At 37.0% G+C, this 17,454-nt stretch overlaps 2 protein-coding genes and 1 long non-coding RNA gene across 6 annotated transcripts in view; all 3 read right to left on the reverse strand.

Annotated features, from left to right (window-relative positions):
- Window positions 1–1,262: 1,262 nt before the first annotated feature.
- prdm14 (PR domain containing 14) lies at window positions 1,263–6,682 on the reverse strand. The gene is made up of 9 exons (XM_026201051.1): window positions 6,368–6,682; window positions 5,024–5,607; window positions 4,760–4,810; window positions 4,487–4,647; window positions 4,068–4,335; window positions 3,732–3,934; window positions 2,959–3,060; window positions 2,003–2,222; window positions 1,263–1,809 (listed from the first exon to the last, which is right to left on the reverse strand). Exons 2-9 carry the CDS (start codon window positions 5,544–5,546, stop codon window positions 1,658–1,660), a joined length of 1,680 nt encoding a protein of 559 aa, XP_026056836.1. The 5' UTR covers window positions 5,547–5,607; window positions 6,368–6,682; the 3' UTR covers window positions 1,263–1,657.
- A 212-nt stretch (window positions 6,683–6,894) lies between these two features.
- Window positions 6,895–10,529, reverse strand: LOC113042308 (uncharacterized). Its single transcript, XR_003275563.1, has 3 exons — window positions 10,134–10,529; window positions 9,286–9,318; window positions 6,895–7,706 (listed from the first exon to the last, which is right to left on the reverse strand). It is a non-coding gene; the product is annotated as an uncharacterized LOC113042308 (long non-coding RNA).
- A 1,421-nt stretch (window positions 10,530–11,950) lies between these two features.
- The window catches only part of ncoa2 (nuclear receptor coactivator 2), a 94,937-nt gene continuing 89,433 nt past the window's right edge, over window positions 11,951–17,454 (reverse strand). For 3 of the 4 annotated variants that reach the window (XM_026201053.1, XM_026201052.1, XM_026201055.1), the window contains exon 22: window positions 11,951–15,299. In XM_026201053.1, coding sequence (XP_026056838.1) covers window positions 15,285–15,299 — 15 coding nt within the window. In that variant the 3' untranslated portion in view covers window positions 11,951–15,284. The remainder of the gene's footprint in view (window positions 15,300–17,454) is intronic. The other variant, XM_026201054.1, reaches the window with a different exon arrangement.

The raw sequence follows: 17,454 nt of genomic DNA on the forward strand, positions 1-17,454 counted from the left end.
TCTCCACACTGGACCACCTCATTGCAGTAGTCCATTGTCATTAATTTGCTGTTGGGGGATGTTCACACTCCTCCTCTTCTGCTTCAGAGGGGTGTCCAGGGTGGCAATGGGCATCTGATCGGCCACCATAATAATTCATAAGCTGTTATTTAATTTTCTTTGCTTAGAGAGAATTTCACACAAATTACATTTAGCTATATATTTACTCATAATTGTTCTTTTTTTATTAGGCCTATTAGTAATAAAAAAAAATATGCATATTAGAATGATTTCTGAGGAATCATGTGACACTGAAGACTGGAGTAGCTAATGGAGTTAAAAATACAGCTTTGAAATCACAGGAATAAATTACATTTTAAAATATATTCAAATAGAAAAGCATTTTAGATAGTACAAATATTTCACAAGATTACTGCTTTTGCTGTAGGCTATTTAGGATCAAGTAAATGCAGGTTTGGTGAGCAGGGAGTATTCTTTAAAAACATTCAAAATCTTAATGTTCAAAAACCTTTGACTGGTTAATCGCAGGATTGTTAATTATTCCTGAATAATTCTTACTCCAGCTGAACTCAAAAGCTGGCAGCTGTTTGAAGGGAGTTGAATTTTTAGGTTCCCTGAACAACATTTACAAAATGCACTGTAGCCTGCAAGTTAATGTTAGATTTTGCTCCAAACGCGCTGATAGAAGTAAGAGAAATAGGTTTTAACAGACTAACATTTAAAGTTATGGTAGGAATGCTAATGTGGGGTAATGTGAAGTAATCAGCAGTATATATTCATGCATTTTTATGCCAGGTTGGAGTCATACAATGATTTTTGTGTCATGGTCTATGGACCCCCTGAAATAGCCTTGGCCACTCCATTTATAAAATTCTAGTTCTGTGTAAAAGAGAGAAAAGGAGAGAAATCTGAAATAGACTTGTGAATCAATGTATCTACAACTGATGTGACTTCTTTTTTTTAATGTGGAAATGTATTGGATTTCGTTGCATAGTCTTAATTCATTTCAATAACAAAATAATATTGAAATTAAATTGGATTAATATTAAAAACATATTTTTTTACTCGGATATTTCAATCGATTTGAATTAAAAATAGCATATCGAAGCTACAAAAAATGACGCACTGACAATTATTTTCACATCGGCGCAAACCCTCAAACTCCTTTATCAATTTTCAGAAAGCTACAGGGAAAACCAAAACATTAAAATTATAACAGATATTTTTCAAATCATTCATTTTATTTTTTTGTTTGCAGACGACACACACTGACATATCTGAACAGCAGTTACAGCTCATGATAAAGACTGTACAAATAGAAAAGAACGACAGATACAGGACAATCAGTATACTATTAATAATAATAATAATAATAATAATAATAATTTCGGCTTTGGTTTTATTAACTGGCTTTGGTTGTGCAGCTCATTATTACACGACGATATATTTGCTTTGAGCTAACTTTAAAAAGTAGGCCTACAAAAACACGCATTTCTCTTGACAAATACATATAATAAATAGCAGCAAATTTTAAAATAATAAAATTAAAGCGAAAATATTTTCTCAGGGGACAGGTAACTATTAAATAAAATACACAATACCAAACAACACAGACGCAAGTCAAGACGGACTAACAAACAGAAAGAGTGTTGCAGCATTAGTTCCAGGGTCTGTACTCGGAGGTGATGCTGGTCATCCCGGGACAAGAGAAACTGTCTCCCAGCTGTTTCTGTGCATGTAAAGAATCTTTGGTGAGGAAGAGCGAGTTTTCTCCAGGAAGAACAACAGTGCTGTCCGAAAGTGGTCGTTCTGATGGGAGAGAGTTAAGTTTTATTATATCCTACATAAATATATAGCCTATTATATTAATAAATGGCTCATATGAATCCAACAAATATATATATATAGCATTTGTTATATATTCTTGTCGATAATTCAGTCCTTTCCAAATTTCCAAGTCGTCTATAGCTACCTAAATGAAAACCTTAATATGTCTTCGTACTTTTATGCGTCGTCATGTGATATTTCAACTCTTGTGCTTCTTGGAAGGTTGTTCCACAGACGTCGCAGGAGAAGGGCTTGTCTTTGGCGTGTGTCCGTCGGACGTGGCTGTCGTGGGCCGCGTGAGAGGCGAACGCTTTCCCGCAGTGTTTGCACTTGAACGGCCGCTCGCCGGAGTGCTGGCGGATGTGCGTGCGGAGGATGCTGGAGGCCGTGAACGCCTGGGACAATGGAAAAACACGTGTTCATGAATCATACTGAATAATGGAAGCTAATATATCCTACACACACTACACACAACTTTATTATTTAACTGTTTATGATTTAAAAGTTGACTTAAATTGTTTACTAGGCCTATATTTTTTAGCACTCTAAAAAAATGCTGGGTTACATACAACACACCTAGCGCTGGGTAAAATGTGGACTTTTAAACATTTAAAACAAACTAATCACAACCAGGGTTTGTCCCTGTTTAACCAGGTATTTTTTAGAGTGTATTTTTATTAACATGATTAATATTGTAGGCTAAAACAATAATACTAATATTTAAATAATTATCACCACAGCCATCATATAAACATTTTTCCAAAATTAAATTTTTATAGCCATTATTACGTGTTTATTCCGGTCTATAGGCTACTAGAAATAAAACTGTCTCTTGCAGTCCACAAACAGCACGACATGACCATTGAAAGGCTCTTAACTCACGCGTAAGTCACCCTTCAAGAATAGAAGGAGATGAGTTGCAACAAAGCCACGGATAAACTTTTGTCTCTTAGTGTCATAAATTAAAGCATAGGCCTAATCCTCACGCACAAAGCACTGGAGGTGCATCTGTCATTAATTAACATGTAAGTGTCTTCTAAAAGTGCGTCCAGCGCTAATAAGCACTCAGATACAGCATACAATTAGTCGAATTCTCAAAATGAATGTGTAAAAGCACCGAGCATTTCTCACCTTGTTACAGTAAACACATTTGTAAGGCCGCTCTCCTGAGTGCACGCGCATGTGTTTGTTAAGACTGGAGGACTGCGAGAAACTTTTGCCGCACACGGAACACTATGGAGGGGGGAAAAAAGTGTACACCGATTACATCCAAGACGATGTACTGAAACAGCAACAAGTTTTACCAAAACATTAACGCATCCAGGTCATTACTTGAAAAGGGTCCTTTGCGTCCCTCATTATGTGTAAAAAAGCTACTAACATCAGTGTTATGCCAATCAAAATTAACCTATAAAAATTACAATAAAATAATTATATTTGTTTGCTTTCGATATATCCTAGCAATAAATTATAATTTGATTAAATAATGGAAATAAAAGCTAAAATCGTTTAGATTTAAATACGTCTTACAAAAACAGTGTTCCCGTCCTAGTCAGTTGCTGTCATTTCAACCCCCTATGCTATGCTATAATTATATAGATAAATGACAAAATCATAATCCGTGTAATCTTAAATAAAAATCTGAGTTAAATTAGCGTTCCAAAATCGAAAAGGCATCAGTTTCGTTGAAAGACCCTTATAGATGCATATAAACCCAAACTTATTCCTAACCAAACAATTTAAAACACGCTGAGTGTGAGAATATAGCCTAGTCAATGTCAATGTTTGAAAATGTTCTCGTTTAGGCTTCGGTTATGTGCAGCTTCTGGGGAGCTGTCCTTTCAGCACCATAGATGTTATTTCGTTAAGTCTCCGATGATTCAGACGGAGGAAGATATATTTACCTTATGTGGTCTGTGTTTTTCATGCACATGGAGAATGTGGATTCGGAGCCGGTCTCTTTTCTCGAAAGACCTGTTGCAGAGGTGGCAGGGGAACTTTCTGTCGCCCTGATCCACGCAGCGCGTGTATTTCAAGTGTTTGTCTCTGTAGTACTTGTAAGCAAACACTTTACCACAGCGATCACACTTGAAACCCTCTCCAGAATCTGAAACGAAGACACACGGAGACGTGAGCAATTTGCAAATACTGACACGTTATAACCTTAAATAACAGACGCTATTGAACTATAAATCCCTATCTAAAGAATTATGCGAGGAGATATTTGCTTACGCACATACCTTCGGTCGAGAGCGGGTCAGTTCCATCAGTAAAATCTTTGAGGGTGAGAGGAATACCCAGAAATTGCACATAGCAGTCTCCGTACCAAACCAGGAGTTCCTGGCCGGCTCGGATCTCTTTGCAGGCCTCATAGTATATCTGGCCTTCACACTGGACCGCAATTAGGTTCTGCTCCTCGGGGAAGCGCGCGCACTTCACCAAGGACATCCAATTCCCTGGAGCGCCTCTTCCATCCACAAAGTGACTCAAACGGCCGTTCTCAAAGATCTTAGCATAAGAAGAAGATTTTGAATTTAATACAACTATTTCATATCAGTACCTGTATGGATTATGTCACTGGATAATCAAGTGTTCCATGCAGACGTTTTATACAAAATCTGCATTTAAATTATCATTTAATTTAGCATTTATTATTTACCTCCCACATGAGAGTGTTGTCGTCATAGGTTTTGATCTCACTCGTGTTTACATGTTTGCCCTGAAATGGTCCAAACCTGGTGCCTTTTGGAATTGTGCTTTTATCAGCAAATATTCCATAATGGGAAAGGCTTCCACAATTAGTCTGGAGAATCGATAAACCTGAAACATTCAAGACACACTCCATAAAATTGCCAGCTGTAAACTTCAAATGAGAAATGTTCAGGAAAGAAAGAAAGAAAGAAAGAAAGAAAGAAAGAAAGAGTTAATTTACCTTCTGGAAGTTCAAATCCTTGGGTATCAACAGGCAGAAGATGACGATCAGCTAAGTAATTGCAGAAACATGAGTTAAAATGTTAGAAGAATGTGACATTTAAGTATAATGATAAGTATATTAATTGTAACAACGTAACATGCGTAAAATATTTAAGTCACATTATCAGTGTGTGCAACGTAACACACATTGTCAGATTTTTTCAGCACAATAACATTCTTCTAACTAAAAGATCCAACGATTATTATATAGGCCTACTCCTACCTGTACTGGGAGGAAATGATAGTCCCGAGATGGCATGTCCAACATTTTGCCCTTGTTTTTTGGAATATCCGTACAGGACAGTGAAGAGGTCTTCCTCTGTAAAACTGTAGGTGTGCGTGTCTGGCGATGGATCTGCGGCCTGCAGGCAGCTGAAACTGGCTTTAACCGGAGACGACGAAGCAGAAGATGATTTTCTGCTGGACGGGCTGCTAAACTCGGACGGAGAGCCGGTGCTCTGCTCGTCTTGTCTGGGGTACATGCTTTGTGACGGCTGCATGTGCTGGAAATACGGCATGCTGGACATGTTGAGGATCTGTTCGTGGAACACCGCGGTCTGGTGGCTGCTGTGGCTGAAAAAAGACGGAGTCCCGGCGAAGTTAAACGGCATGATTGACTGTGCGTCGGTCACCATGCGGCCCAGAGACTTGAGCGGATGGAAGATGCTGTGCGCGCCGGGCAGAGACGGGTAGACAGCCAGACTCCTGTCCCTCACTGCGGGGTGACTGGAGAGAGACACCGACATCGCCACAGCTGATCCGAGAGGGATCCGAGGAGAACTTCACTTGAAATTTGTAGTCTGTAGACTGTAAAATATTTTCAGCATTATAAAAATATCTTTGTTTCCATCCAACTTTTTTTTTTTTTTTGAATTTCATTTAGATTTGCTCCATCTGTATCTTTAAATCTCGTAGTTTGGCACAACTTGGATTAGACTTTTTAGACAACGATATTTTTTTTATTTATTTTTTTGCAAATGTTCAGGGAAGACCAAGAACAATTTATAACTTAATAATCTCGATTTTCAGGAGTGTGTCTCTACTGAGCAAGTAAAATTCTGCAACACAAACAAAAAAACAAAAAGGCGACTTTCTTTCTAAATACACAAGTGTTGCCTAGCTACAGAAAGCCAGTATAAAGAAAACGTTAAACACAGTGCGAAATGCTTTGTAAAGTTACCTAAAACAGAATTAACCCCTTAGAATTAACTGCAGAGATTTCAAAATCAAAAGTTTTCCAGTATTGCCCTACTTTTTCCAATTGGCCATTTTCTAAACAGATCACTAACTGCAAATCGCGCCACTAACAGAGACTAATGAGGGTCATGACACTACAATTGAAGAACAGAGGGTCAGCAAGAAAGGTCACCATTAATGAAGCCTTTCCAACTCTTTTAAAAAGCATTAAACGTGTCATGCTCCATAGGATCCTGACCTCAGCTGGTTATTGCACATGAAGTGTGGGCTTAAATCCATAATGGCAATGAAATATAAAACACAAATAAGTTATTGCTGTCATCAAAGCTACACAATATTGTTTAGTGAACTTGTTTACAAATGTCCTTACCACTTGTGCAAGTCCAGAGATCCTCCTTCTTGTGTTTGGGAAAGCTTTGACTCAGGAGCGATGGACAGAGGTCTTGCGTGTGTGAAGCTTGAGACAGGTCTGAAGACATATGGTTGAGTGTAGGAAAGCTACTAGAGAGGGGATGCCTTTCCCGGATCTGTGCTGTCATTGGTCAGTCCTGTACATCCTCTGGGAATTGCACTTTAACACGTTGTAGCAGCGCTGAGCCTCCTCTCACAGCTCTCTTTCATATGCAGCACAGTCTCTAATGTGTTAACTACTGCAGGCGCACTGTTAACCGCTCCTAACCGGGCGACGGTGTGAACGGCACGAGCTCAGTTTAGAGTCTCTCTGTGAAAACGAAAGTCATCGGCAGCATTAGTTTAATAATGGGAATTAACTGCCTGCATGAGCGTGGAATTTCATCACAGACGAAACATCTGCTCAAGTATCCCAGCAAGCAATTTTGCGTCTAATAGACTTCTAATAGCCGTCTAAACACAGCCGAGACGTCTAGGCTAAATCGAGGCTAACTTTGGGCTGTCAGTGAAAATCTAATAGACGTCTAAACATACCCCAAGAATAGACAGCTATTAAATGACTACATATATACGTCTAATAGATGTCTAACCATAGCCCAAGAATAGACAATCAGACAGCTATTGAACGACTATATTTATACGTCCAATAGACGTCTAAACATACCCCAAGAATAGACAGCTATTAAATGACTACATATATACGTCTAATAGATGTCTAACCATAGCCCAAGAATAGACAATCAGACAGCTATTGAACGACTATATTTATACGTCCAATAGACGTCTAAACATAGCCCAAGAATAGACTAGTCATCAATTAGACCGCTAAACAACTACATACGTCTAATAGACAGGCAATATGGGTCTAGGCTAAAACAAGGCTGATTTTGGGCTGTCAGTGAAAATCTAATAGACGTCTAACCATAGCCCAAGAATAGACTAGTCATCCATTACACTACATATACATGTAATAGACAACAAAAAAGAGGCATAAGGATTCTTTTCACTCAAATATAACAGGTTCTCATAAATTAAAATCCATCCAAACTAATTGAATATAAAGGGATTTATTTTGAACAATTATATAGACAACAACAACTTGGACAACATTCAAACATAAAAATGAACAAATAAAACATTGGAAAAATATGTAAAACAATTAATTTTTAAGAATTAACTGTTTACTTTAGATACATAACCCCCACCCCCTGCCCTCCCTGGTGCTTGTTTGAAATGATTAGAAATAGCATTTTTTATTTCACATTCCATAGCTGATGGAAAGCTGGTCATCACTGCGTCTGCCAAATGAGAAAAAGGAAAGAATTATTGCTCAAAAAAAAAACATTGTTGACAATCCTTTTTAACTAATTAGTCAATCACTTTTGCTAGGATGATTTAATAAATAGAGTTAACAGAACATAGATTGAGACTATATAATTTATATCAATATAGACAATAATTTATATCAATATTATAATTAATATCAATAATTGAACATTTTTGCTTGCTTAGTGGTGATGCAATACGGCGTGTAACGATACGCGTATTGAACAATTCTGTACAAGGCATATATATATATATATATATATATATATATATATATATATATATATATATATATATATATATATATATAGGCTATATAGACACACACATATACATATATATCTGACATTTTCTTCTCGAATGTTCATTTTTATCAAGCTCATATATGCAAGTTCTGTAATTTCACTTAAATGGCAATGAAAATGACCTATTAATTTTCAGCGAGAGCATTAACTCGATCTCTCAAGCGACGCCATTCTCTTAGATATTTGGGATCCATAACTTCTGAATATGGAAATAAAATTAACATTATAATTGATTATGTAACACTGTTATCCCAAGACATGTCTGACTACTACCATAATGTGTTTTGAAACTGAAATACAGTATTTTTTTAAATTATCATTCTAATGAAGGTGAAAACAGATTTTATTTTCATTTCTACTTTAGTTCTTCCCTCAAGTTTAAAGGGATAGTTCACTTCGAAATTAAATTTTGGTATGTTTTAGCTTATCTTAAGAACGTCCAAGATGTAGGTGTCTTTGTTTCCGCAGTAGTTTCAATTTTTTAGGTCAAACTATTCTTGTCTGTCAGTCATATAATGCAGGTCTATGGTCACCACCTAAAAAGGCCATGCACAGAGAAGTCCAAATTAAACAATTCTCCATTGTAAGTACACATTGATGGACTAAGACACGAAACGAGCAGTCTGTGTGAGAAAATGAACAGTATTTATATCGTTTTTACCTCTTGTACACAGCCACGTCCAAGTGATATGAGGGCACGCGTGCTTCCAGGTGTGTGATGCGTCCGCGTTCTGGCTTAATTTGCGCAAGCGCCGGACTTAGACTAAGCCAGCCCAGAATGCACACACACCGAAGCACGCGCGCCCTCAGATCACTTCGACGTTGCTGTGTTATAAGAGGTAAAACGATATAAATACTGTTCGTTTTCTGACACAAACCGCTCGTTTCGTGTCTTAGGCTATCAGTGTGTATGGTGGGGAATTGTTTAATTTGGACTTCTCTGTGCATGCTCTTTCAGGTGGTGACCATATAGACCTGCATTATATGACTGACAGACAAGAACAGTTTGACCTAAAAATATAAAAATTGAAACTACTGCGGAAACAAAGACACCTACATCTTGGATGCCCATAAGGTAAGCTTAAACATATCAAAATTTAATTTCAAAGTGAACTATCATTATAAATCATTCTTTATCACTTACTCATATAACTCTAATAAACATAAAAAATACTTATAGGCATAGTTCACTTAAAAAAAATAAAAAAATAAAATAAAAAACAACAACATGTAATCATTTACTCACTTTCACTTGGTTCCAAACCTGTATGGCTTTCTTCTGTTGAACACACACAAAAAAAATATATTTTGATGAATGTTGGTAACAAGACAAGTGTTCTGTATATTCAATTGCTGTACTTTGTTGAATGATTGCAGGATAATTTCCAATAAACAGTGTCTTTAAATCAAATAAAGTGGATTACATCACTCCAGTTCTGAGGTTTTTACACTGGCTATCTGTCTGTCAAAAAATTAATATCCAAAAACTACAGTTGGTTATTAAATTAACATTTTAAGGCCAAAGTAAATTTCTAATCTTCTGATGCACTATGAACCATCCAGAGCAGACCTCTCAGGACATCTGGGACAGTAGCCAGCTACTTTTATATCTCCAAAGTCAAAACAAAACATGGAGAAGCAGCATTCAAATTTATATCTGAAACAAATTCACTGAAAACTGAATGTATGCTGCATATTTTAATTATTTACAAACTAGTTTAAAGACTTTATGTTTGCCACTACCTTTTATTAAATGGAGAGGATTTTTTTTTTTTTTTCATGTTGCACTATGCTGCTGTTAAATTTTATGTAAAGTACTTACAGAATTTGCTTTAAATCAACTCTAATTTAAATACAAATAAATACTGGTATCTTTATAACAATAAAAAAATAGTAATGATAAGTTTCATAGTTTCATGCTTACCACATTCATTGAATTTAGATACATTTGCAATAACACGTGCAAGGTAACGTTAACTTTTTGGAGAAAAGTAGTACTCTGCAATGTTAATGTTAAAATGTCACGGTTTCTACACATTATAACAGCTAACTAATTTAAACAATAAACATATCAAAAATAACACGCATACTTACAAGATCGAAGTAGAAATGTGAAGGTTTTCACTCAGACTGTTGCTCACCCGTTGCACTCCGACAGCTGCCTCGTGTAAAATAAAATGGCGGAAATGTTTATCGCGAGATTTGGCTTAAGTGATCTAGTCACGCAATGGCATTAGTTCCAGTAGACATGTCTCAGTAGTGTTTCAATTGTGCCATCTAGCGGTTGGGAAATGCAATTGCATTTGATTAGATATTTTTATCGTAGATTGTGTATGAATGTTTGACAGAAAATATATATTAAGCTGTGTAAGCGAAAACATTCCAAAGACTAATATTCTAGGTCGCTGGTCTATATCTGAGCCCAGATTGCAATAATTTCGCCAGGTGGGCTAAAGCAGACCGCATATAGCCCGTCCAATTCGGAGCTAAATCGTGATCTGCCATGCCGTGAAATGACGTATTGAACCTTGATATCATACCAATGCGAACATGATTGAATATTAACCATTTCATGCACTGCCTGGCAAAAAAATACAATTAATCAGTTTTGACAAAAAGTGGGCTACAATAGCCGGGTCTGAATACGAGCTAAATCCTGGCTACGCACAGCCTACACATATAACATGTAAAATAAAGTAAACCAAACAACTTGTAATCACGTTAGACTCTGCGTACATGATGGAATATCATACATCTCACAAGTTATTTTGCAAAAAAAATACATTTATCCAGATTAAATGTTATTTGGGCTAAAAGTGGGTTACACATAGCCGGACTATATCTGGTCTATATTTAACCCAGACGTTGAAATGACGGCTATTGCTTGCTGGGATCACAGCACTATCACTACTCTCAGCCAGATGCTTTATTACGAAAAAAACCAAAACAAGAAAAACTTAAATTGCATACAATTGTTAAGAAGGTGCAGGATTTAAAACTTATGCACGATTACACATTTTGAACTAAAGACATAGGCCTAGTTGTTCTAAATAATAGCACAATAACTATAACTGTTATGAATGAATTATATTCATTAGCTAGTTTTGTTGTGCGTCACAATCTTGACTGCATCGTATTTTTTGTTTTAGTTTAGCAAAATATAGGCTAGCTAATAAGTAAACTTAATATAGGTTACCACAAATTACAACAACAAAATAAATGTATTACTGTCATTATTAGCACCGGCTACTATACTAATAAACTTATATAATTTAATTAATAGGCCTAATATGCAAATTAATTTTATTTATAAATTATGTACAAATTACAGAATTTTTTGTGGGTTTAAGGCATATTTTGCATACTTTTAAATTATTATTTCACCAAACAACTTACCACAGATATGCGGAGACAAATTCAACAAAATATCTATATTGTCAGTGTTTTCTGGCATTCTATTAAACAAGGCTTAAGTGTATTTGAAGAGTTCAGATGCAAAAGCCTTTAAGTGCCATTTGGAATGTTCTTCTAAAATGAACATTCTGATCCGCTCCAATGTGTAGGTTTTAGTAATTACACTTTAATGGCAAAGAATAGGTTCTTTTATTTTATTTTAAGTGAAATAACAGAACGTAAACGCATGGAAGCCTGATAAAATACTAATTTGAGAAGAACATTTCAGACGGAACTCGAAGGCAAATTGCATTTGAACTCTTCTATTATTTATATTTGCCAAATTTACATAGGAATAAACACGTTTTGTTGCATTCGTTTTTGGCGTTTCATCCATTAACCCGTACTGGCAAAACCGGCCAAAATAGCATTATTGATTCAATACTATCCCATTACAAGGTTTCCCACCTTTTTAAATATCCAAAACCTTTGTTTAAAAAAGAAAACATGAGCCGTGAGATGATTATAAATGTTGCAATAACAGAATTCTTTATTTACAATTCAATTTGATTCAACATCAAATAGCATCAGCAAAGCAATATTAGTTGACAACTTGCATAACTGTATTTAAATTTCTCTCGGTATATCTAACTTTGCATAAAAGGCTCACACTAAGATTACACACATCGATGCGGATGAACAGAGATGTTTATGTGACAACAACTGCAAGGGGAAAAAAATACATCTCAGGAGCGCAACACTGTAAGCTTTCTCCAAAAAGTCCTTATAAATTACATATTGCTTCGATTTCCCATTGCATCATCTTCATTTTCACACATAGCTGAGAGGGCAAAATCAAGACTGTACAAATAATAAAACCCACAACTGATCACAAACAAAGCATGGAAAATGAGCAATATTGAGACAAAGGAGAGAGAAGGAGAGAAGGAGAGAAAGAGAGAGAGAGAGAGAGAGAGACAGTGAGGGAGAAAGAGAGAGAGAGACAGACAGGTAGGCCTATAGGAATCCAGCAATAGATGAGCAGTATTGAACTGGGTTGATCCTGTCAATGATTCACTATACAAATATAATACAGACAACTTTTGTAATATACAAGACAGTAAAACAGATCTAAGGCAATATGCTAAGTTTTAGCATTTTAAGGTTGTTGCATTTAGCTCTAAGAAATTGGCAGACTATACAAAAAGACATTTAAAGTCTCAGAAAAAAACCCCAAAAGGTAAGGTAAATATTTAGGAAATTCAATAGCCGTTACAATTCCGTTGATTTATTTATTTTAGGACAAATGGCTCTTTTTGCACTAGCACTGATAAAAAGACTAGAAAACTCTGCCCCACCGTCACGTCATGGCTTATTATTTATTTCAAAATCTTGACAATCTTTGGACTTTGCAGAGAGGGCTGTGGTGCATGTGCGACCTCGAAACTGGCTATTCTCCAATGATAGATGCGTCTGGATGGCAGTCCTTGTTCAAGGCATCCAACATTCATCGAAATTGTGATCAAAAAAGCTCGGAATAAATGAGTGCTCGATCTAGTCGACGAACGCTAGCACGGAAATCGATTATTAAGACTCAAGCGAGTGTTTAACTCGCATGACAATGCGATTCTCAAAGGATACTGAAAGTTTTGAATGGTGGGCAGAGTGACGATTCACCCAAACGAATTCGTATGTACAGTGTTTAAAAGGAAAAGCTAAACTATACCAGAACACCAGGTAGGCCTATATTCGTACACAACCACGACACCTTCAGCGCATAATGACAGAGCTGGTCGTCGCAAACCTCAGTTGCTGCTGGTACATACAGTAAATACTTAATAAAAACATGTAGTATCGTACATTTTAGTTTTTTTTTTTAACAAACCAGATTAAACACAGATGACATGGCGATATTTTCAGCGGAAGCTAAAAGCTGACAATTTAACCCCGATACAAACTGTGTGCAGAGACAGGAGACAAAAACAAAACGAAAGTGGTAACTTATATGTAAGTCTACCGATCAATTCAAAGGATAGGAAATTTGGCTTCGTCCTCAAATAGGCTAGAAAACACGAACTGTAGGCTATTGCGTACATTACAGCGTTAAAAGAATTCACGTGCCTGTAGTGATCCAAATCTGTATCATTGATCCGACATTTCAAGACGGCGAGCGTAAGTGTGAATGTAGTAATATAGCCACGCAAAACAGAAATGATGCTTTTGTATTTATTATTATTATTTTTTGGCTACACCAGAACTTAAAACTGCGTTTCACTGAGGAACAATTAGTTTTGGACATCTCGTTGTTGTATTTCTCAAAATAGAAACCACGAAAAAAAAAAAAAAAGTATTTAATACTGAGTTTGCTTGAACCGGGGAGCAAAAATGTGTCTCCTGAAAAGTCCTGTACAAAAATTACAAAACAAAACAAAACCTCAAGTAATATTTATTGCTTGTTGTCTTTTCTTACACACACCTTGTACCTACAGCATCTGGCATGAAGCACTTCACTCCACACAACAAAGAAAGCACGCTTCAGTGTTGAGTTTATGGCTGTGTTGGGTTCCTCCGGTGGGGCTCCCGGCTAAAAGCTTAGAAGCAAGCGAGTATCTGTACACTGTACACACAGCACCCTCCCAGACCCCCACACAGGAAAGAAGGACCACCTCACCCAGCTCCCCTTTCTTAGTAGGCTACCATAGGAATCAGCGCATCCTCATCTTCCCGCCAAACGTACGCTCGTCGCGGGAAACTCAGTTCCAGAAACAGTTAAGACCGGACTTTGAGGGGAGGAAGGGAGAATACATTGAAAAACAAAATCAAAAAATAAATATAATATGAAACAGATTTCCCCCTTCCCATTATTGGTATTTACAATCTACCAGCATTTCATTTTACTAACCACAAAACTCACGTTCTTTCTGAAACTACTGGACCAAGGAAAACACAATCCATAGGTATGTTGAACGTTTTTCTTAATCTGAGGCAATTCATATGCACTCTGAGTGATTTTTCTCTTTCTAACCGATGCTTTATAAAGAAATCTACAGTTTTATTTAAAAAAGAAACTATACATTAGAATAAAACTTAATTTAATACACAATAAACCTCTTGTCTAAATTAAGTCTAGTTTTACAAACCATCATCTGAAGTCTCATAATCTATATGTCGATGCCATTTCAACATCATTCTATCTTTATTTGCACTCTGAAACAAAACAGAAAAGAAAACAAAAAGGCAAAATGGCTGAATTTTGAGTGTGGATTTCAAATGCAGTCCTCTTGCCTGTTTTGGAACGTCAGATTGGAAAGGAGTCCGAGAGAAAGATGGTTGGGCAAAAAGAACGTCGTCTTAAGAAGAGCCTGAAGTCCAGAGGAAGAAAGACAGGGGAAAAGAGAGGGAGGAATACATTCATGGGAGACAAGGATTCCGATGCCACTGTCACAGAGTCTTTTCAGGGGAGACCTAAGTCACACTACGGTGAATGCAATGGAGCAGACTGACGGAAAGGGCTTGCAGTGTAAGTACCAGACAGAAGGCCGTCCTCGACTGAAGGGGGGTGGGGGTGGGGGGGTTCTAGGTCCAGAAGATCAAAGTGTCAGTGTGTGTGTGAGTGTATGTGTGTGAGGGAGAGTGTCCATCCCCTCTGAGCTCCATTACCCCTGATGCATCCTCTAGAGATGTCCGGTAGGGGGCAGTAGACAGGCTCTCTAAAGACCCGTAAGGCCCGATAGCAGCTTAAATAGCACAGCATCACTCCAAACTCTCCGTGATCATGCTGCGGCTGAAAATCACTCATGAAACATCTTCATTAAACTCCATTTACTGCATTGGGATGTCGTCTGCCCCAGGTCAACAATACTTCTGCTGTGGGAAAGAGAAAAAGAAATCAGGTCTTAGACTAAACACCATAGAATCAATTCAAAACCATAGAAGCATATTTTACTATTTTTTCAGCTAAAATTATAAGTACATAGATCATCAGTTTGTTGTTTTACACATGCACACAGACATTACTTCACACATGACAAAGTAGTGAGATTCTTAAGAAATCTTTAGATGCACACATAACAACAAAGGCCATTACTTTATTTAACCTTTTTTTGGTAAGAATTATGTGCTGCAGACGCAAGCATTTTTGACGATTGTTTCTGTCTGCTCGGTTTATCGCGTTTAACAACAGCTGTCGTCATTGATTTTTATTTGTATTTTTTTTTCTAGCAGAGACATTTTTTTTCCGACTTTATTCTCGCAATTCTGAGATTATCTCTCACAATTCTGATAAGAAAAATCAACTCATTCTCTCTTTTGAGTTTAGGCCTGATATCCCACACTTCTGGCGTTTTTCCCCCAGACATGAATGGACAAACTCGCTAATCTGGAGTTAAATCAAGTTATAAAGTCCAAAATACGAAATGTAAAGCTGCATTTGCGAGAAAAAAAAGTCTCAAAAGAGAATTGTGAGACAAAATAGGTAACGCTAAATGTAAATTGTTATAGGTTTATATAGTATTTCATGCTGTAACTGGAGGGCAAATGTTATATGTTCCCAAATGAACGGCATATGAGAATATTATGTAGAGCAGTTGTTTAAATCAAATTTAGGCTTTAAAAGTAGAGTAATCATAGCAGGTTTCATTCGTTAGTCTGTCCATTTAAACGTCTGCGTTTAGCTTCAAATGGCGTTTTTGACTACAGTTCCCAGGATGCAGCATGGCATGAATATACTACAGTTTCAATGTTTACTGGGCTATTTAAGCCGCGTTTCCACCGCAGGAACTTTACCCAGGAACTAGGGACTTGGTCCGGTACTTGGTGTGTTTCCACCGCAGGAACCAGGAACTAAATAAAAGTTCCGGGTAAAAAAATGCCCCCCAGAAAGTCCCTGCTGGCGAGGTGGTACTTTTTTAAAGTTCAGGAACTTTCGGGGGCGGGACTTTGGTTGAGTTCACGCAGCATTGGTTGAGTTCAACCACCATTTATTCGGATCAACATTTTCAAAATATTACTGTTATTGTGTCATGAAATGTAATTTTAAAAGTATTTCAGGCGAGAATGTAGTTGTTTGAAACTCAAATCTGTTGTTTATTTATAAAGACAGCGCCTATTTAAAAATGTGTTTCGCCGATCTCGTAGACGGTGAGCTCCACTCGATCAGCGGGAGCTCAGTCCTCATGTATCCGCCGAGAAGCAGCCTCACCTGGGATAGACCTTCTGATATGTGCCGCTGGCTCTGATGTGTCTTTAGTGGTTAAACATAAAATATAATTCAGCTGCGGGGTAAATCTAACAGGTTTTCTTTGGTCTGTATTCAATTTATCTATATGTTAAAATGAAAATAAAAAAGGCAAATTTATATAATATTTTGTTTCATTGTAATATCTGCATATACACATTTCCCTGAACTAAGTACATTTCTGCAGCTGTTATTATGCTTAAATGAAAACGAAAGGAGGCAGTGGTATTTGATATCATATTTCGTTTTATTGTAAATATACAGTAAGGAAAATTGCAGTAGCCATGACGAGCAGACTGAAGTTATCAAGTACGCTGCTGTTTATAGATTTACCGGACTTGCGTTGTCGCGGATATCACACTCCTGAGACGAATGCAGGAAGTCTGAACCAACTACTGAGGATGCACGTCCAAAATCAGCGTACTTTTTAAAAAAAAAATTATCAGCGGTACTTTGTATTGAGAAACGCGCGCAGACCTACGTCACCAGTCTATTTGCCTAATCTACCCGGTACTTTACACCGCGGTGGAAACGCAGAAAGCAACAGGTCTGGGGGGAAAAAGTTCCTGGGAAAAAAAGTTCCTGGTACAAATGTTCCGGGTAATTTCGGTGGAAACGCGGCATTAGTGGTGTTTTTGTTTTTCCTTTAAGCTACTTTGTCTTGAGGTGTTAACTGCATATCTTTTTCTTAAATATGTGGTTGTTGACACTGTCAAAGTGGTTTGTCTGTTTTTCGTATTTTACACATTCATTTTTTAAATACAAATACATATTTTAAAATATATA

Source organism: Carassius auratus, chromosome 24 (assembly GCF_003368295.1).
Source record: "Carassius auratus strain Wakin chromosome 24, ASM336829v1, whole genome shotgun sequence".
Lineage (NCBI taxonomy): Eukaryota > Metazoa > Chordata > Actinopteri > Cypriniformes > Cyprinidae > Carassius > Carassius auratus.